At 60.3% G+C, this 19,922-nt stretch overlaps 11 protein-coding genes across 11 annotated transcripts in view; 5 read left to right on the top strand and 6 right to left on the bottom strand.

Annotated features, from left to right (window-relative positions):
• Positions 1-32: 32 nt before the first annotated feature.
• OT_ostta02g05130 (Tetratricopeptide repeat) lies at positions 33-2,228 on the top strand (the record flags this gene model as incomplete). Its single annotated transcript, XM_003075286.2, has 1 exon — positions 33-2,228. One exon carries the CDS (start codon positions 33-35, stop codon positions 2,226-2,228), a length of 2,196 nt encoding a protein of 731 aa, XP_003075334.2.
• A 106-nt stretch (positions 2,229-2,334) lies between these two features.
• Positions 2,335-2,772, top strand: OT_ostta02g05120 (Oxidoreductase-like, N-terminal; the record flags this gene model as incomplete). The annotated part of the gene is made up of 1 exon (XM_003075285.2): positions 2,335-2,772. The coding sequence occupies one exon, from the start codon at positions 2,335-2,337 to the stop codon at positions 2,770-2,772; it is 438 nt and encodes a 145-aa protein (XP_003075333.2).
• A 62-nt stretch (positions 2,773-2,834) lies between these two features.
• On the bottom strand, positions 2,835-3,312 carry OT_ostta02g05115 (Zinc finger, DPH-type; the record flags this gene model as incomplete). Its single annotated transcript, XM_022985193.1, has 2 exons — positions 2,835-3,279; positions 3,308-3,312. The coding sequence occupies 2 exons, from the start codon at positions 3,310-3,312 to the stop codon at positions 2,835-2,837; spliced, it is 450 nt and encodes a 149-aa protein (XP_022840871.1).
• A 144-nt stretch (positions 3,313-3,456) lies between these two features.
• OT_ostta02g05110 (Zinc finger, DPH-type) lies at positions 3,457-6,276 on the bottom strand (the record flags this gene model as incomplete). Its single annotated transcript, XM_022985192.1, has 1 exon — positions 3,457-6,276. The coding sequence occupies one exon, from the start codon at positions 6,274-6,276 to the stop codon at positions 3,457-3,459; it is 2,820 nt and encodes a 939-aa protein (XP_022840870.1).
• A 389-nt stretch (positions 6,277-6,665) lies between these two features.
• OT_ostta02g05105 (hypothetical protein) lies at positions 6,666-7,493 on the top strand (the record flags this gene model as incomplete). The annotated part of the gene is made up of 1 exon (XM_022985191.1): positions 6,666-7,493. The coding sequence occupies one exon, from the start codon at positions 6,666-6,668 to the stop codon at positions 7,491-7,493; it is 828 nt and encodes a 275-aa protein (XP_022840869.1).
• A 130-nt stretch (positions 7,494-7,623) lies between these two features.
• On the top strand, positions 7,624-8,871 carry OT_ostta02g05100 (Uracil-5-methyltransferase; the record flags this gene model as incomplete). Its single annotated transcript, XM_003075282.2, has 1 exon — positions 7,624-8,871. The coding sequence occupies one exon, from the start codon at positions 7,624-7,626 to the stop codon at positions 8,869-8,871; it is 1,248 nt and encodes a 415-aa protein (XP_003075330.2).
• Positions 8,872-9,419: 548 nt separating this feature from the next.
• Positions 9,420-10,733, bottom strand: OT_ostta02g05090 (tRNA-guanine(15) transglycosylase-like; the record flags this gene model as incomplete). The annotated part of the gene is made up of 1 exon (XM_003075280.2): positions 9,420-10,733. One exon carries the CDS (start codon positions 10,731-10,733, stop codon positions 9,420-9,422), a length of 1,314 nt encoding a protein of 437 aa, XP_003075328.2.
• A 259-nt stretch (positions 10,734-10,992) lies between these two features.
• Positions 10,993-12,873, top strand: OT_ostta02g05080 (mRNA capping enzyme; the record flags this gene model as incomplete). Its single annotated transcript, XM_003075279.2, has 1 exon — positions 10,993-12,873. One exon carries the CDS (start codon positions 10,993-10,995, stop codon positions 12,871-12,873), a length of 1,881 nt encoding a protein of 626 aa, XP_003075327.2.
• Positions 12,874-13,027: 154 nt separating this feature from the next.
• On the bottom strand, positions 13,028-16,744 carry OT_ostta02g05070 (ABC transporter, conserved site; the record flags this gene model as incomplete). Its single annotated transcript, XM_003075278.2, has 1 exon — positions 13,028-16,744. One exon carries the CDS (start codon positions 16,742-16,744, stop codon positions 13,028-13,030), a length of 3,717 nt encoding a protein of 1,238 aa, XP_003075326.2.
• Positions 16,745-17,038: 294 nt separating this feature from the next.
• On the bottom strand, positions 17,039-19,351 carry OT_ostta02g05060 (Glycoside hydrolase, family 13, N-terminal; the record flags this gene model as incomplete). The annotated part of the gene is made up of 1 exon (XM_022985190.1): positions 17,039-19,351. The coding sequence occupies one exon, from the start codon at positions 19,349-19,351 to the stop codon at positions 17,039-17,041; it is 2,313 nt and encodes a 770-aa protein (XP_022840868.1).
• Positions 19,352-19,529: 178 nt separating this feature from the next.
• Positions 19,530-19,922, bottom strand: part of OT_ostta02g05050 (unnamed product) — a gene marked incomplete at both ends in the record, with an annotated part of 852 nt that continues 459 nt past the window's right edge. Inside the window, one exon of the mRNA XM_003075277.2 lies at positions 19,530-19,922. This exon is cut by the window's right edge and continues 459 nt beyond it. Within this exon, the coding sequence (XP_003075325.2) occupies positions 19,530-19,922 (393 nt within the window).

Genomic DNA, 19,922 nt, shown 5'->3' with positions numbered 1-19,922 from the left:
CGACGCCGCGCCGCGCGAACCGACATCGCCCCATGTCTCGCGCCGCCGCGAGCGACGCCCCTCGCTGGACGCGCTCGAGACCGTGGACGCGCTCGAGACGCCCGCGCGCGCGCGCGTCGCCCGTCGCGCGCGCGGCGAGGGAAGGAGCGACGATTTTTGGTTTCGGGAGCGCGGGCATCGATTACGTCGCCGAGCTCGACGGTGAGGGATTCGTCGTCCCGGATGGGAAACACCGCGCGTCGACGATGACGGTGTGCGGGGGTGGGAACTGCGCGAACGCCCTCACGGCGGCGTCGCGATTGGGGGCGAGGTGTTTCGTCGGGTCGGAGGTCGGAGACGACGCGCACGGAGAGACGATCGCGAGAGAGTTGGAGGGAGACGGCGTCGATTGTCGATTCTTGACGACGCGGCCGGGGACGAGTGGATTTACGTACGTTTTGGTGAGTCGAGGTGAAAACGGTGATCGGAGACGGACGTGCGTGCACACGCCGGGGAGGTCGACGGAGGCGACGACTTTGGCGGCGGCGGCGATGACTTCGGAGCGCGCGAAGGAGATCATGCGCGAAGTGGATCCGGATGTAGTGTACTTTGACGGTCGACTCACCGAGCGTGCGATTGTTTTAGCGCGCGAGGCGAAGACACGAGGGGCGAGGACGCGCGTTTTGGTCGAGGCGGAGCGTCTGCGGGACGGTTTGGACGAATTGGTCGGCTTGGCGGACGTCGTCGTGACGTCGAAGACGTACCCGATGGAGCGGTTTCCAGAGTGCGCGTCCCTCGCGGATGCGATGATGCGCGTGATGACGGAGCTGTGCGACGACGAAACTCGGGTGATAGTGACGACGCTTGGGGCGAGAGGATCTGTGGCACTCGTTCGCGAGGACGTCGCAGGCGTCGAGGATCGCGCCGCTACGGGCGCGCGTTTGGAAGACGTTTTCACGCGTCTGGAGACGCTTGCGTACGCTGGAAAGACAAACGATGACGTTCCCGCGCCGAGCGCGTCGGCGATCGCGTTCGTCGCGACGGATTCGACCAGCGAGCGGCGAGCAGCGATGCGAGTCATCTTTGCCCCGGCGATGACGCTGACGGACGAAGAGATCGTGGATACCACGGGCGCGGGAGACGCTTTCATTGGCACGCTCGCGGTGGCCGCGGGGATGGAAGGATTCGTGGAGAATCTCGGGGAGACTATGCGACTGGGTTCGTATGTCGCGGCACAAAAGTGTAGAGGCGTCGGTGCGCGAAGCGCATTGCCTCGCGCCGAGGACATCCCCTCCGAGCTCACCGAGAAGGCTGAGATCGCGATAGGACCCACATCGGTGTCTTCGCGTCGCACCGCGCTCGCGTTTGTGATTTTTGGCGGTTTCGCCACAATGTTTGCAGACTACTCGAGTGAGGCGGCGACAAACACAGACGTCGCCAAGGAGTTGAACGATCTCTTCAATCGCGCGATGCAAGCGCCGACGTACGAGGAGTCCGAAAAGGCATGGACACGCGCGATTGAAATCGCCCCTCGAGGCTCTCCGGCGAGAAGCGCGGCGCTGAGTAATCGAGGGACGCTTCGATTACAATATTCTGAATGGGAAGGCGCGGTTCAAGACTTGCAGGAATCGGTGGACGACGACGGTGATCGACCGGACGCCTTGGCGCTGAATAATCTCGGGAACGCGCTCGGTGCGCTTGGTCGATGGGACGAAGCAATGTCGGCGTACTTGGAGGCGAGCCGCAACGAGGACATGCGCGAAATTGCGTTGGCCAATTACGCACTCGCGGCTTTCCAAATCGAGCGCGCCGACTTGGCCATGCGCACACTGCGAAAAGTCTTGCGCAGAGACCCGGAGTTTTTGGACGGACGCGCAGCGCTTTCTGCCTTTTTATGGGCCGAAGGCGATTTTGACGAGGCCGAGGCGCAGTGGACATTTCTGTGCAAGAGCGGGAGAGGTTTCGGCGCGAAGCGAAGTGCCGAGGACGTTCGCGACGACGGCGCGATCGCGTACGGTGTCGAGCTCTTCAAACAGTCCACGAATCAAATAGTCGCCGAATTAGATGGCGGTGTCAAGGACGCCGGTCTCGACACGCCGTGCAGACTCTACAAATCCACCGACGTCGTCGCCAATCGATGGCCGCCGAGAGCGACCGCCGCTCTCGACGCCTTCCTCCGCGTGCGTCGGGACGGCCAGGCGTTAGACTATGACGGGGCGGTCAAAACGTACGATTTCAATACGCGATAGTTACTCTAGATTAATTTACACGAAGCGCTCGTACATTTCTCTTTCATCCGCGCGTCCCACTCGTCAAGCTCGTCCAAAACGCACTTTCCTCATTACTTGACGCGGCATGCTCGCTCGCACCGCGCGCTCTCTCGCTGAGCGCGTCGAGCGTAACCGCGCCCTCGTTTGCACCGTCTCCGGCTCCGCGAATCGCGCGTTCGCGGCTTCAACGAAAGAGACAAGCGAAGAATCAAACTTGAAGTTTCCAAAAACTGAAAAACCGAATACCAAGCCGAAGCGCGACCTCGCGAACCCGGTCGTCGCCGAGTCCATTCGACGAAAGAAATTGGCGAAGGGCATCGTGGATGACCGCCTGCCCCCGCCGCCGCTGTGCGCAGAGTGCGGGAGACGGTTCTGTCGGTGCGCGCGCGGAGCGCCGGAGAAGCCACGCGAACCGCTCGACACGGATTGCTGTCACAGCGAACCGAGGTGTAAGTTTTGTGTCTTCGTGGTGTATCGAGAGTTACTGGAGGAGTACGAAAACGCCCAGCGCGGGTCGTCGTAGGTCGTCGTAGGTTGATTTCTAGTGCGCACGCTATAGCTATTCTAGTTCGGAGGGCGGTTCGATCACGCTTCTAACACGTCCTCACCCAGCTCGACCCCGATCGGGGCTAACCGCACGGCGATTCGCAGAGAACACCCCCCGCACTCCAAAACGCACTCGTCGTGCGTCCTCCGAAGCGCCTCCAACTCCCTACTCGATATCTCAAACGCGTCGCCGCATTGACACGACCTCCGCACGCAATCGAACGCTCCCATCCCCGCACCTCGATCGTGCGAGTCGAACGACACGCTCACGATCTCCATGTCGCTCGCGTCTACGGTCTCGCACGTCGGCCGCGATGCGCGGGCGATCAGAGAGGCGTCATAGAGTTTTCGCAGCTCGCGGTCGCTCAAGACGTCTCGCGCGCGTTTGAGCTCGAGAAACGCCCGCGCGCTCCCGTTCGGACGATCTGGGTGCCGCACAAGGGCAAGGCGCTTGTACGCGTCAATGACGTCGGCGGTGGAGGCGCTTCGGGAGTTCGAGGACGACGTAGTGCGTCATGATGTGACGTCTGCTTTCGCGGTGCCGGCACGACGAGACGAAACGCGAGCGATTCTTTGCGTTTCGCGGTGTCTTTTCGCTCGCGCTAATACTATTACTATCTATTTCATCGCGAGAGGAGCCAGTGAGGCGACGAGCGTGTGTTCACGTCGTCGCTCGGTCACGCACGAGTGTTCGGCTCGCGACTCGGATGAGCCGCTCGAGCGAGTCCACGTTGGCGTGTGGAGTCTCACCTCTGGCCGCGGCGACGCACGCCTCAGTCATCGTCATCGAGTAGTCGTGAGCGAGGTCGAGGATCCTGGACGACGAGGTGAACGGCTCTTCGATCGAATCGGCGTCTTCGTAGACCTCACGCACGACGTCGGCAGCTCGCAAGATGAGTTCGGCGGCGACGTCCACGTCGACGTCTTCGCGAGATTGCACGAACGGCATCTCGTTCCAATCCTCGATCAACGTTCGGAATAGTTTTCCCATGATGTCGAACGCCTCAACGGCGAAGCGTCGGATATCGGACGCGTCTGAGTTGGTTCGTCTTCGATCAAGCTCGGCGCGGAGAACGTCGTGCGCGAGCGTCCAACCCGCGGCCGTCGTCTTCCCACGTCTTCCCGACGCGGTTTCTTCCGACCGAGAGCGCTTTTCCGTGACGCCTGCAAAGGTGAGCGCGACGTAGAGACCAGTTCGCGCGAAATCAGCCGCGCATAGGGTCTCCACGACGGCGCGCGTGAGCGCCTCCGCCGCAACGCTGTCACCAAAACGCGCAAAATGCGCCTTGGGCGATTCCGTCGTCGTCAACGCGCGCTTCGCGAGCTCGACCCTGGGAAGTTTCGTCTTAATCGCCACCGCATCGATGAACGCCACGGCGCACTGCGGCGCGATGCGATACATCAGAAAAGTCATCGCCTCAAATGGAGCGAACATTGCGGACGTCCCAGAAGACTCTTCCGCACGTGCGCGACTGAGCTTAGAAGCCGCCGCGTCCGCGATGTCACGCGCCATTTTACTCGCATCCTCACACACGGTCGGAAACCGCATGGTCTCATCGCACCACACCGCGTCGATGAACCGCTCGAGCATGGTGTCCGATTGGAAATCTTTGAGCGCTCGCGCACCTGCCCACGCGCCTGCCGGTAAGGCCGCGTCTCGTCCCCGGAAAGATTCGAGCTCACGCACGGTGGCATACATCGACGACATGTCGCTCGTTTCGACGGAACTGGAATCTTTCCCTTTCGTGTCGCTTGCCGCTGTTGTCTGCTGCGCGTCGAGCAACGCGTCTCGCGCGAGCGTCAAGCTGTCGCTCGCGAGACGTGAAAACGCCCCCAAGTCTCCGCTTGCGCTCGCCTTCTCCATCATTTCTAAACAGTCTTTTGCCGCGAAAGCCCATCTCGCGCTCGCGACGTCATCGAACCGTCCCGTGAGTTGCGCCTTCAGAAGAAGCGCCGGAGCGAGCGCGCAGGAAGCGCGCGCGTGTTTCTGAGTCATCGCCGTCGATGCCTCTCTAGGCACTTTGAACGTGCCTGGTTCGCTTGCTAATTCGCGTCGCACCAACACGAGCGCGCGCACGAGCGCCTCGACAGATGCACCATACGTCTCAATCTCTGAAAGCGATCGGTCGACGAGCGTCGCGTCAAAAGCTGTCGGATCGTCCAGAATCGGACGGATCGCGTTCGCCAGAGAGCGCGGGATGGAAATTGCGCACCGAAAAATGGCGGACTTTCCACCGTCACTCGCGGGCATCCGCACATACATCCCGCTAGATCCCGCGTTGACGAGTTCAATGGTTGACGAGAATTCTGCCAAACCGGGAGCCGACGGAACCTCCGCCGATGCGACGCACGCGCCTGTCGTCGTGTGGAATACGCGTATCATCGCCATCGTCGTCGTAGACTCTGAATCGGTCGCGATAAAGACGGCAACGATCCACAGAAACGCCCCGTGTCTCGCCGCGGCGACGACGCGTTCGCCCGCTCGGAATGAATCCGCACCCAATACGCTCAATTCGTCGAACGTTATCGAACCCGACGCCGTTGATTTAATCGCGAACACCCTGCGCGTTTTCACGTCGACGCACACCAAATCACCGTCGGGGAACGACCTGCACGTCACGAGATCCACGCTCTGGTCTCGCGCACCGAGACGCTCGGCGATTTTCATTCCAACATCCGCGCGCGCCGTCGCGCGAAGCTTCGTGACGCTCCATCGATACATCACCCCAGACCTCGTAACGACCCAAAACACATCTGAAGTATTCCCTTGCACGAGATCGATCGCGTCGTCGTAGCGCGCCGACACGGCGACCTCGGTGGACTTTGCGTCTCCGCTCGCCGCGACATCCACCCGAACCTCCCGAACGACCAACCACGTCTTTCCCGCCTCGCTCTCGTCCTCACTCAACGTCACCGCGAATATTCTACCCTCCGAATCACCACCATCCGTCGTACACGCGACGACGCGCGTCACGTCGCCTCTCCACGCGTCGCCTTTTCCGAACGCTTCGACCGCCTTTGCCACCGCCCCGGCGTACGCCGCCTCCCCCAAAACCGCCCAATCCCCAGTCTTCGCGCGTCGCCAAGCACAAACGGTCCCATCTCTCTGCGCCACGATGCTCACGTCACCATCGATCGACGAAGACGCGTCGACCGCGGGCGACGCGCCGTGAAACGACGCGTGTCTCCGCGTCCATCCGTGAGAAGACGATCGCTCACCTCGCTCGTCGTCCGCTCGTCCGCGCACGTCGTACGCGCGACGCACGGCATCGAGGCCACCACCGCGCGCGGTGTCACTCGCGTCCGCGCCCGGCGCGCGTCGCGACGGGGTGAAACATACCGTCTCGACCAATCGCCCGCGATCGCTCAACGCCAAGAAGAAACGCGACGACGCGTCGTTCACGCGCACCAGACGCTCGCACGCGCCCGCGTCGTCGTGAAGAACGCGCTCGAGCGTCACGGCTTCGGCGCGGACGACCATGCGCGACGGGGTGACGCGTCGGGGCGTCGGGCGCTGGTTGGCTGGTGGTTTCACCAAAAGATCCTACTGAATGACACACAGTACGAACAATCGGTTAAACGATCGGCGCGTCGGCATTTTACGACGCTCAGGACGTGCGCGGTGTCGCGCGCGCGCGCTCGAGGGCTCGGCCGCGGCGTTCGCGTCGACGCGATCGCGTCTTCGCGAGGAGCTGGGGCGTCGAGATTGGGTGGGTTGAGATTCACATTTGATTTTTGACGTTAAAACAAACAAATTTGAAATCATCGAGGTGGACGCTCGCGACGCCGTGAACGCGCGTGACGACGGTTACGCGCGGACGAATCGACGGCATGAATACTAGACCGGCCGGTATGCCGACACCGATCGCGATGGACGATCTCGGCGAGCTTCAATGTTCGAGCTCACGACGCGCGTCCAGTGCTGAGCGCGGCGGCGCGCCGCTCGCCGAGTTGGTCATTCGAGACGTCGAGGGGGAGAATTTACGGGCGCGTCGGGATCGCGTGAAGCGGGCGAATGTATATAGAAGAGCGCTGGACGCGCAAGTGGCGCTCGAGCGAGAATTTGTTGAGCGTGATCGAAGCGCGGCTTCGAGAGAGGACGCCGCGCGAGCGCGCGCGAGAGCCGCGCACGAAGACGCGATGCGGGAGAGGGAGCGAGCGGAAGCGAACAGAAGACGACGCGAATACGTGGCGTATCTCGATAGACAGGTTCGAGAGCGACGCGAGCGTGAGCGCGTCGCGAGGGATTTGGAGCGACGGATGGAGGAAGAGGAAGAGGAGCGCATTCGGCTCGCGGTGGAGGAAGAGCGAGCAATCTTACAGGAGAAACGGTTAGCCATGGCGGCGCGCGAAGCGTTGATCGGTGACGAGAAGAAGAGGCGTTCACCCAGAGTCACGCACTCCCCGCCGGCGTCGCCGCGCGTGAGTCCGAGGATTGTTCCTTCGTCCACGGGGCTGGACGCCGCCGAAGTCACCGAGCGCAACGTGAGCGCTCCGCCGTACGTCACCATTCCGGAATACATCGACGTAGACCGACTGACGACGACAACGACGACAGTGAGCGCACCGACCGTCGACGCTGCTACCGCGAGCGAACTCGCTTCGATCATCAAAGAGCTTGTCGTGGAGACGCGCGAGCTCCGTGCGCGCCTTTCCAGAGCCGAGGACGAGTTGGCTCGAACGCGAGCGTCGACGTGACGATCGCTCATGCATATCGGGTAATCATCACGGAAGAAAGCTCGAAAACAGATTTCATCGAGAACTGAGCGATGTCGGACTTCGAGGCACTCTTCTTCCGAGCGAGCTCGTCACGACCGCAGAGCGCGCCATGACTCGCGCGACGACGTCCGTCGTGACGCGCGCGCGCGCGCGTCGGCACTTCGTACGTGACCGCTCGCGTCATCACGTCGTCGCCGCGAGCGCGTTCGCGTCCAAGAAACGCGCGGTGGAGCTTCTCTTTGCGCGCGAGCTCACTTCTGGCGCCACGATGCTCGTCGAACACGCGCCGCCGAGAACGAGTGCGTTCCGATCGCGCGTCGCGTTTGGGATCATTCGCGATGATTTGGATGGTACGCCCCGTTTGGCGCGGATATCCGAGCGCGGGGACGCGGAAGAGGACGAGCTCGCGCTCGATGGCGTCCCGGGCGTGCGGGACGGCGCTTCCGCGTTTGCGGAAATCTTAAGGCTCGACGGTGGCCCGTGGGCGAGCGTACGAGAGAGTATACGCGCGGTGAACGTGTTGTCGATCCGGGACGGGACGGAGATTGTGCTCGCGTCGACGCACGCGAGGGAGACGTTGGATGAGGACGAGTGGCGGACGTTTGCGGAGACGGTTAGAGCGCGAGACGAGCGCGTGGTCGGCGTCGTGTGTAAGCGGAAGAAGATGCCGAACGCCTTGGTCGGGGATAGAGATTACGTCGTGGAGAAGATGGGGCTTCCGAACGAGCGAACTGTTCGATTGATCCATCGAGAGGGTTCATTTAGTAATCCGAACGGCGACGTCGCTGAACAGACGGCGATACATCTGTGCGATTATTTCGACGCGTTGACGCGCTCGAGCGAGGACGAAGAATACACATTCGTGGAGCTCTATGCGGGGTGTGGGAATCACACGGTATGCGTGGCGCCATACTTTGCGAAACGCGGCGCGTATGCAGTGGAGGTCGACGCCAACCTCGTCGAGGCGGCGCGCGAGAATTTCGCCCTCAACGGTCTGAGCGAGAACTTCGCCCGAGTCGTGTGTATGCCCGCAGAAGAGTGGGTACGCTCGGAAGATGCTCGCGCGATCTCGGGCGAGGCTGGGCGCGTCGCGCTGCTCGTTGATCCTCCGCGCGCGGGCTTGGATGCGCGGACGTTGGATTTCGTCACCGCCAGCGCATTCGACGTCGTCGTGTACGTCGCGTGCGATCACTCGAGCTTACGACGCGACGTGGACGACCCCGAACACGGGTTCGAGGCTCGCGGGTACGAGATGCGAACGCTCGCGGTTTTCGACCACGCGCCAACGAGCGCGCGTTGGATCGAAGTCGTTGCGACGTTCCACCGAAAGTCGAGCGCGAACGCGAGCGACATCTAGACATCTTGACCTCTCACGTCACCCCATGTAGTACGTCTTGTTAGATCGCTAGACCTCCGCGGATCCGTTGCGCTCGCGATCGACGCTCGCGTCGTAACGTCGTAACTCTGTCTCTGCGCAAATAATGCTGCTGAGAAAATACCCATAACATTTTCGGCAGCTATTGTTCCTAGTTTAGCCCCGAGCTTTTCACATTTAATGGCGTTGCCTCGTATACAATACGCATGGGGTATTGGTCTAGTGGTATGATACTCTCTTAGGGCTGTATTCATCAAAATACGGTTTCAGAGACTCTAGCTCGAGTCACTCCGAGCGCAGTTCCCGAAGGTGATTTAACTTGGGAGTGGTCCGCGGTTCGATTCCGCGATACCCCCATTGTGGGCTTTTTAAGCCTATCATCGTTTTTTTAATTCCTAATAATGATGAGATTATTCGAATTAAGAAGTTCGCGCGTTCGAGAACTCCGCGTCAGGCGATCGAGCAAAAGCTGTCGTGCGGGACAGCGTGATTTTTGCTCTTGCTACGATGAGTTCGTCTTCGGTCCGTCGCTAATCATCATTCGGTGGTGCTCGCGCTTTCTTGGCGTATTCCCGGTGAAACCGAGCGAATTCATCCCAGCGGCTGTCGCGCATTGCGTTCCGCGCGGCGGCGAAAAACGCACACAGGCGATACAGGTTGTGCGCCTCGAGCAAAACGTCCGCGGTCATCTCGTGCGATTGCAGGAGATGATGGACGTACGCCCTGGTGTGATCTTTGCACGCCGGGCACGCGCATGAGCTTTTCGGGAGAAACGGGACGAAATCCGTCTTGTGGGCGACGGCCCAAAGATTGAGCGAGTACGCGTCGTTTCCCGTCATCGCTCGAGACGACGCGCCGGCGTCGACGATCGCGATCGTGTCTACGTCGGAGGCGTCGATGGGAAAGCAAAACGCCCGCCCGCGCGCGGCGGTCTCGCTCGCCCACGTGGCATCGAAAATGTCCACGCCTCGCTCGATGTTATCGACGACGTCCTCAATCGTCGTCGCGCCTGGGAGGTATCGTACCTTCTTCACATCGCTCTCCACGTGCGCGAGCGATGCCTTGACGCACCGCTCGCGTGTGGATGGGTCTTCTCCGGCGTAGAATCCACTCAATGCGTACCCTGCGACGACCTCGCGCGCTTTTAAATTCGAATCTACGAACGCTCGCACGCGCTCGCCCAATCGTTCGCGCACGCCGACGTGTTCACCCCCGGTGAGTGAGGCGAAAATCTTCTCCCCGACCAAAGCCCCGTTCACGCTCTCCTCCAATATCTCAAAAGTCCTCTGCGCGCACTCCCTCGCCTTGCTCTCGCTCGACCAGCCCGCGTGTTCATCTGCGAGCGCGACACGACATCCAGCGCCCAACCGTCTCGCGTGCAGCGCGTGCGCCTCGCACGTCATCCATCGTCTCCCGCTCGACGTCTCGCACGCAATCGCCAGATCCTTACTCCGTTCTCGAACATCCACGCCGAACGATGTCGGATCTCGATAATTCGCGACCGCCGGACGCGAACCCGCGCGCGTTCGCGCTCCGTCCGCGCGCGCGTCCGACTCCCGCTTGCGCTCACCATCCTTTCGCGCATCCGTCACCGCGTGCGACGCGCACTGCGCGTACCCAAAGAAAACGGTTCGTGGATCCTTTTCGACCGCGCTCGTGGACGAACACGCCCGTAAGGCGTCGTCGAGGCGTTTTAAAATGTCCGAGGTTAAATTTGCCGGTTCACCTCTCGACGTCACCGCGAGCGCGCCCGGGGTGCACATCTCCACGTCGTCGGATTCGATGCGTCCTAAACGTAATTTAGAACCGCTCGACGCGTCGTCGAGCGCAAAGGTGAAGCCCATCGAGCGCTGAGCGTCGATGTGTGTGGTGCGATGCGCGCGCTTCCGTCGGCGGCCTCGCGCCGCCGACGCGCGCATCCATCTCCGATCGATCGCGATCGCCGACGCGAGCGTCAAGAACGATCGAGAAAAATTATGCGCGCCGATGCGCGTGAAATCGAGCGCGGACACGCCGCGCGCGCGCGTCCACGACGTTCGACGTCCCGCGTCCAATGTCAAGGCGACGGCCGCGCGTCACACCTCGGCACGAAGCGTCGCCTCGATGTCGACCCCGTCCACGTCGCGAGGCGCGTGGGACCTCCCAGAAGGATGGCTTCAGTGCCCCAGGATGTCTGACGTCTTCGCCGGGTCCTTCTTGGCGTCGAAAACGCCGTTGAGAGACGCGTTTTATCAAAATTCAAATGTTCCAGACCAGGACAAGTATACGCCCGACGACGCGATCGCCCTGGCTGCGTCGAAGGGACGGGACGTGTGTCTCGTGATTGATCTCACGAATACGTCGAGATATTACGACGTCTCGAGCTTTGAAAAGTACGGGATCGCCGTGAGGAAGATTCGGTGCGGCGGTCGTGACGGCGCGCCGGATGCGCGGGAAGTTTCAGAGTTTTTATACGTCGTGAAGCGGACGATGGCGGCGATCGCGAGCGATCCGGGTTGGCAGGCAAGGATTAAGGAGACTGGGGCGCAGCCAGTGGTGTTGGTGCACTGCACGCACGGGTTCAATCGCACGGGGGCGATGTTGGCGCACTATTGTCAACGCGCGTTCGCGTGGCCCGAGTTGAACAAATGGATCACCGAGTTCGCCAGAGTGCGTCCGCCGGGAATTTACAAGAGCGACTACTTGGAGTCGTTGTTCGATTATTACCTCGAGCGGCGATTTAGCACGACGAAGGATCCGAAGAGGCCGAGTTGGAAGAGCGACGATTTGAGCGACGCGCCACCGTTGGCAGATGAAAAGGTCCCAACCGGGGATTTATTCGATCCGATTATGAACACTTCATACAAGAAGACGCTCGCACACTCGCGGGCGCCGATTCCGGGGACGCGACGGGCGTCGCAGCGCGCGTTTGAGATCGCGTCGACAGCGGATATCGATGCAAGCGCACCATTGCATCACGAAGACGTCATTGGTGAGGAGGTGTACGACGAGATGATCACAGAGGTTAGAAAGCTGTGCTCGTGGGCGTGTGTGAGTGATGACTCGAACATTTCACCCGATAACTTTCCTGGTTCACAGCCGGTGAGTTTGAGTCGTGATAACATGTCTCTGCTCAAGCGCGAGCCATACAGCGTGACGTGGAAGGCGGACGGGACGCGTTATTTATTATTGCTCATGCGTGATGGTTCGTACTTGATCGATAGGAAATTTTCCGTGCGGCGGGTGCAGATGCGTTTTCCATTGCCTCACAAAAAATTTGGCATGTCGGTCCACCACTGTACGCTCATGGATGGGGAGATGGTGGTGGACACGGATCCGGAGACAAAGAAGCAGACGCGTCGGTACTTGGCGTACGATTTGATGGCGGTAAACGGCGAACGCGTTGCGAATCGACCGTTTCTCGAGCGATTAAATATTGTTCGAGAGTTCGTCGTGGAGCCGAGGAAGAAGTTTCTCGCGAGCACGGCGCCGAGTGGGGCGTACGCAGCGCACAAGGAGCCCTTCTCGGTGCGCACGAAGGATTTCTTTCCGCTCAAGCACGCGCGCACATTTATCGAAAAGTTCATCCCTCAACTCTGTCACGAGAGCGACGGGTTGATTTTTCAACCCTCCAACACCGCGTATATGCCGCTGACGTATGAGTCGCTTCTGAAATGGAAATTTCCCGAGCTAAACTCGGTAGATTTCCTCCTGCGTGTCGCACACGGGAAGGGGTTGCTCTTCGTGGGTGCGAAAGGAAGAGATCAATTCGCGAGGCTTGAGGATGACTTCGTCACACGTACCGACTCGCTCGAGAGCCTGGATGGGAAAATCGTTGAGTGTTCTTGGGATATGAACGCGAACACGTGGGTGTACATGCGTACACGGGCGGATAAGGAGACCCCAAACTTCATCACAGTGTATGAAAAGACGTGGAAGAGCATCCAGGATAACATCACGTCGGAGGATATTCTCGACTTTGTCGAGAAAGAGGTCGGCGTCTAGCGCGAGCGTAGCGAATTTTAGTCACTAGTAATCGGTTGTGTGCGTCGCTCAGATGGCGCTGTTCACGCGTGCACTCGTCAAATACAACGTACTCGGTCATTTGGCTTGACGCGACTGGCTGAATAGTATGCTCAATTTCGTTTTACTCACAACTCTAGAGGCCTCGCCCGTAAAGGTCTTTGATCGGTCCCTTGGCCGACTTAGCCTTGGCCGCGGCTTCTTTTTTCTCCTTAGAGGTCAACTTCTTGTTGTTTTGTGCCTCCTTCATCGTTGCTTCTGCGCCGTCGAGGCCCATTTTCAATGCGCGCTTCTCAGCCACGGAGAGCTTCTTCGGCGCCTTGCCCGGGACACCTTCGGTGACGACGACGCCATCTCCAACACGCCACAACTCGTCGCACACCGCGTGCACGAACGGCTCGTTGTGCGAAATGGTGATCACACCACCCTTGAAATCAATTAGCGCCTTAGTCAGCGCGGCTAACGTGTCATTATCTAAATAGTTCGTCGGTTCGTCGAGCGCGATGATGTGAGGATTCGTCCACATCGCCGCTGCGAGCACGAGCCGGCTCTTTTGCCCGCCGGACATGCGCTTTATCTTGCCCATGGCCAAATCTTGGTCGATTCCAAAGTTTTCGAGGTGCAAGCGCACCTCTTCCTTCGTGAGCGGGCGGAGATCCATCCCGGATTGCATGGATTTGAGCTTTTCGTCAAAGTTACGCACCATTTTCATCACATACGGATCTTTGCGTTCCAATGCACTCATCATCTCCCAATCCGTGTCGCTTTCGTCTCGTCCAGATCGGCGAACCTCGTAGAAGAGGTGCTTACCGCGCTGCTGTCTGCCGACAACATCGAGAATGTTACCACGCTCCTGCGCCACGGCAAGCTCTTCTTTGGATAAGTTGTGGGACGCGCGCTTTGAAACTTCTTTGTCTCGACCTTGGTAAAAGCGGTTCTGCAGATACTCAAGCGGGGTATTTTCCAGAGAATCCTCTAGATGCTGCATCGAGTGCTGCGCAATGTACGACAAACGCAAGTTGTGGTGTCGCCACACTTCTCCGACACCCTCATCGGTCTGCAACTCACCGATCAGCAATTTCAAGAGGGTCGTCTTGCCGGCGCCGTTCAAGCCGACGAGCGCCGCTCTGGAGTTTTGCGTGATCTTCACTGTGGCTCCGTTGAGAATCTTTTTGCTCGTACCGGGATAGCCAAAGGATACATTGCTCATGTACATCACCACCTTAGCGCGAGACTTGACGCCTTCTAAGTCACCGGGTTCGGGGAATCGAATCGGTTTGATGTGCGACGGCTGGTCATCGCCAATCTGGTCGATGGCGAAACCGGATTCCTTCTTCGCCTCTGTCGGCGCAGCGGCGCCCTCGATGTTCGCTTGCTTGGCGATCGCATTATCGTTCGAGGGTAAAGCGGCGACGATCTCCGGCTTGAGCGCCTGGAAGTCGCGGAACCCCATCGGATAATACGTCAGCGTCTTTTCGCTGAGATGAATGACGTCCGTGAGGACGTCGGCCAAGAAGTCGTAATCGTGTGATACTAAGCAGATGGTCGTGTTCTTCAAGCTCTTCAGGTAATTCGTGAGCCACGCGATGGCGCTCGTGTCCAAGTGGTTGGTCGGCTCGTCGAGTAAGAGCACATCGGCATTCCACAGCATTGCGCGCGCGATGGCGAGCTTCATGCGCCAACCGCCCGAGAGAGACTGGATCGTCGCCGCCATCTTTTCGTCGTCGAACCCGACCTCCATGAGCGTGCTCACAATGGTTTCTCGAGCGACGCCTTCCGGAACCATCTGAACCATGAAATCGACGATCGTCTCCTCCTTTTCACTCGTGATTTCGTGCTGAATGTAGTACACCGAGACGTCTGCTGGGAAGCCCGCGATATCCTTGGCGGCGACGCGGTTGAGCAGCGTCGTCTTACCGGTACCGTTTTGACCAACGATGCCGTACGTGCGACCACGCTCGAGCGTGAAGTTCGTGCGTTGAAGCAACACACGCCCCGCAAAGGCGAGGATGATGCCCTGAAGGTCGACGATGTAGTCGTGAGTGCTTTCATCCTGCATGGCGGTTTCGTCGAGACCTTTGTAGAGCATCACCGACGTGTTGGAAACCTTTTCGATCAAATCGAGCTGATCCGCCAGCGAGCTCTCGAGAATCGGCGTCAACTCCCGCTTGATGTCGTTGGACAAAATCGCGGGAGGAATTCGCATCGGCGCCGAATCCATGACCCAACCGCCGAGCGCGGCCGCGTACGCTTGCGTCTCAGCGTCCACGCTCACGCCACTGCTCTCGATCGCCTCTTGCACGAATTCACCCGCCTCTTTGCGCTTCTCCGACGAGCTCGCATCGATGCCCTTGAGCAAACTATTCTTTGCTCGCGTCGCCGCTTCGCGTAGGTCAGGGTGCGAGTGCTCCTCAGCTTTCTCCAACTCTGGCAACAAGACGGGAATAAAGGCAATCAAATCGCGCGGATCATCCACGAGGGCGCAAATGTTCCCGAACGTCGTCGCCGCCTTTTGCTTCAGTTCTTTCGTGCGCTCGCGCAAGCCACGTAAAATGACGGGCAAAACGACGGCGAGAGACGGCGCGTCCATCGAGTTCACAAACGTCGTCTCCATGAGCTTATCGAGGCACACCTCCGTCTCGCTTTGCGGCGAACGAAGGGCGCTCAGAATGAGATTGAGCATCCCCAACACCTCGGCGTTCTTCACGCACGAGCACATGCTCGGTAAAATTTCCTCAGCGAGCGCCGACACCTTGGGATGGGTGTCGAAGAGGCAATCCAAAAAGGTTGGGAAGATGTCTGGGAGCGTGCGCATGAACGACTGCGGCACCCTGTTCGCCAAGTCGCCCATGATGTGCAGTGAGCCAAGTTTGCTCTGCCAATCCTTGTGCTGCATCCCTGCCACGAGCGAGGGCGACAAAAGTTTCATCGCAGTGAGCGGCAGAGCCTTGACGACGGCGGCTTGCGCCAAGTGCGCCGCCTCGCGAACCTCGTTGTTTCTGTCACCCTGAAGCGTGAATACCATCGGAGCCTCGCCGATCGCGTACGGCTCGAAACCGCGACCGGCGGTTCTGCACATATGCGCGTACGTCAGCAATGCGCCTGCGCGCGCGATCGGATTCTTCTTATCCTCGATCGCTCGCTTCACGGCGCCGATGACATCCGAGGCAATGAGCGGCGCAAGGCCCACACCCTTGGTGACGCCCGCCATGGCTGCCGCCCCTCGTCTGCGCTCGATCACGTCATCGCTCTCGAGCGCGAGCGCCTTGAACCCGATCAACATCTCAATCGCACGCTCGCGCACATCGGCCGCCAAGTTCCCGATCGATCGAGCCCCGATGAACGCGCCGTTATCCTTGACCCCAGAGAGTGCCGACACGATTTTCTCTATGGCTCGCACTTTACCCTCATCGTCGCAAAACACCTGAGCCGCGTGTCCGTACAGGGCGATTATACCGCCCCTAGTGTTATCCTCGGCGTGGCTACCCGGCTCACCACCGCACTGCGACTGCAGATACGCCTCCAGAGCCTCGACGTACTTCGATCCGTCGCCGTCAACTTCACTCAGCGCCGCCCTGCCAACCATCAACGCCGCCTCTCGAACTTCGCTCGCGACGTCCCCTAACCCGTGACAGATCGCCGTCGCCGCGAATTTCCCCTCCGTGAGCTCTTTCACGAACATGGCCTTGTCGGATGCCAACATCGATGAAACCGCATCTTTGATCTCCTCGGCGTCTCGTTCATCCGCCGTCTCTGCACTCGCGAACGAGATCTCGCTCATATTCCCCATGGACGCCACCGAGGGGATAGATTTGAACGAGGACGCCCTATGAGCGATCGTTATCCCGCTCATGACGTCTCTCACGCCCTAACGAAGACGAAAGAAGACGAAACGTGGTCGTTGCGTTTCGCAGATTTCGGTGGCGGCGGACGATTATCCGTCGCTCGTCGACGCGATGACGCTCCGTTCAAGTTAACGCGCTTCGTGGACGGTGCGATATTAACCCCGTACCGTTCGGCGCGGTTTTTACAACGGCGTGAAGAACGCGCGCGTTGGTGAGTAGGGAAAGATGGAAATATTCTCTCGCGGGCGAGGCGGCGTGTATTAATACAGCTCTAATCGACGCGTCTCCAGTCTACGATCGCTCTACGCGGTCGATGTCGTCGCAACATACGCGATGACGGATCTTGGTTTGTTCACGACGACGGCTGACATCGCGTGCGCGGCGATAAAGCGCTCGGTTTGTGGAAGCGAGGTATCGAATCGACGGGTCCAGGAAGTGCCGCTCGGCGCTTGCGGGAGTTTGGCGGCGACGTCGGTGTTCGTGCCGTTGTACGCGATCCAGATCTCGCGCACCGTGAGGCCGGTGAGATCGCGGCGGAGACACGCCAACGCGGGTGGGGCGTCAGAGGCGGCGAAATTCGGCGCGCCGCCAGAGTATGGTTCAATCCATTGGACGGATCCCACAGATACGTCCGCCGCGAAGACATCTTCGAACTCGTGCCTGAACTCGGCGAGCTGCGCCACAAACGGGAGCAACGCCGGATCGAGCGCGTCGAAATCGATCAGAGCGCCTCCGGAGGAGGTGAAGAGTGTCGCGAGTTTGGCCCGCTCGACGGGGTCCGTAGCGTCATCCGCAGCGGCCGCCGGAGAAGTCACCAGCCGCGGCTTGGCCGCGATAGCGTTCATCCCGTGCCTCGCGTCGCGGTTTGCGCGGAAAATATCCGGCGAGCCGTTCAGGCAGAGCGACATGTCGTTAAGTACCCCAGGGGTGCCGGCGAAAAATTGCTCGACGACTCGCGCGTACTTGGAGTTGATCTCTCCGATGATCCCCCATGACGGCATCTTCCCGCACTCATCGGTGCTGGGCGTGAGCCAAAGCTTCTTTGGCGCGTTTCCAATGACGGCGTCGTGTGAAAGCTTTTCCAAGAGCGGTGAGCGACCAAGCGGGCCTCGAACGACGCCTCCGCCGGTTTCGATGATGAAACTCGCGACGCCGTCGTGCAAGGCAAACTGTCTTAGCGCGTCCGTGAGCAGCGCCATCGTGGGCGCCGAGCACGGATTCAACGCCGTCGTCATTGGCACCCCCGCCGGTTCTAGCCCACCGCTCTCGCCGAGTTGAAAGTAGGACGCCGCGTCGACGCCGCGGAGACTTTCGCTCCTCGGCGCCTCATCCGTACCCTCGCCCGTTTGCGTTAGCACGAAGCGCATCCACACCTCGACGCCGAACGATCGCATTTTGTTCACAAACGCTCGAAGATCCGCTCGAGTGCCAAATCTCGGATCGATGGCGAAAAAGCTCACCGGCGCGTCGGCGCGCCCATCCGCCGAACGCGCCTGAATAGGCGCGAGCGCCACGGCGTTGAATCGCATCACCGATCGTAAGCGGCACAGTTCCTCGAGCGCGGCGTTCAGCGTCCCCGCACTCGTGAGCGTCGACACGTCCACGTTCAGCGTCACGCTGCTCGTGTCATCGCGCGCGTTCGCGGACGACGACGTCTCGCGCGTCATGGTCTCGCGCCGCTCCAAGACCGCAGCGAGCGAACCCATGTACCTCGGCGTCGGCGTCGGTTCCTCCATCGCATTCAAAGGCTTCCTGAGTTCGATCGCTCTCGGATCGAAGAGAACTTGCGCCGGGAAAAATCTCGACCCGCCTCTACCTTCGGGATCGCCCTCAAACCGAAACCCGTACGTCACGTCATCCTCTCGCGTCGGGGCGTGTAAGACGTCGTTTGCCCCTCCAAACGGCACGCTCACGTGCCAAACGTTCCCTGTTCGATGCGAGGACGGATTCAGCGCCAACTCCATCGTGTTTTCGCCGTATTGTAACACGAGTGCGCACGCCTCGGCTTTGCGCGACAACACTGCGATATTAAACTCTCCCGTCTTCGCAATCGCGTCGTACGACGACACGCTCGCCCCTAACTCTCTCGCGTGTCCGTACCCGTACCCGACCGGCACGCTGAACGCGCCCCCGCTCGCGCTCGATCCCGACGGTTCGTCGTACGCGTCCCGCTCCGCGTCCCACAACACGAACTGCGCGCTCGCCGGTGCGGCGTACTCCGGTATCTCGATCGTGCACGCGCTCGTTTCCTCATCAAATTTTACTCTCGTCGCGTTCGTCTCTTCGTCGTACTCCGAGTCGATTGGGGCGTCTTCCAAGCACATCCACTCCCGCGCGCTCTCCCGCGTCAAACCGAAGTGCACGCGCGCCGCGTTTCGACCCCTCACGACCGCTTCCCCGTCGACATCGCGATCCAAGGTAAATCTCAGGACGTAGACCGATCTCGATGGGTCCAAGGTGCGCTCGACGCGAACGACGCGTCCGCTCGAGGCGTGTAACGTCGTCTTAAACGCCGTTGAGTTGGCGGATTGCGCGAGCGTGTTGATCCGAACCGATCGGATTTCGAATCCGTGTCTCCGTTGTACGCGACGCGCGACGCTCTGATCGATACGCATGCGTCGATTGGATACCGACGGACGCGCGCGCGAGGCGCGGGCGCGCATGGAGATCGCGGCGCGTCGAAGAGTGTCGCGCGCGTCTCGCCGCGCGCGCTGAGTCGGCGTCGTTCACTCGAGCGCGCGCGCGCGGATGCTTTACTGGTCGTTTGTATCGGTATCCTCACTCATTTAATGGCTATAAAATTGAGAATCCGTCGCCCAGATCACCGACGCCCTCCGCCCGCGCGCCCGCGTCCGCCGCCGAACCGTGTCCATCCTTCATCGTCACCTCCACCTCCATCTCCTCCCCGGGCGCGGTCGCCGGCACCACCTCCACCGTGACGTCATCCATCGCGCTCTCCACTCGAATCGTCGAACCCGGGGCGACGTCGCGTAGAATCCGCGACGCAAAGAACCTCAACCGCAACGCGTCCAAGCCTCCAAACGTCCTCGTCGTCGCCCTCGACGCCGCATCGCGCGCGTCGATCGACGCCCATCGCGCGCGCGACGCCGTGTGACGTCCGAGTCCGACGCGCGCGAACGCGACGCGAAGCATGGACGCGACGCGCGTCGCGGACTCGAGAACTCG

This window comes from Ostreococcus tauri (assembly GCF_000214015.3).
Source record: "Ostreococcus tauri WGS project CAID00000000 data, contig chromosome 02, whole genome shotgun sequence".
Taxonomy (NCBI): domain Eukaryota; kingdom Viridiplantae; phylum Chlorophyta; class Mamiellophyceae; order Mamiellales; family Bathycoccaceae; genus Ostreococcus; species Ostreococcus tauri.
Note: the sequence above shows the minus strand (reverse complement) of the source record. Positions and strands in the feature narration are given on the sequence as shown.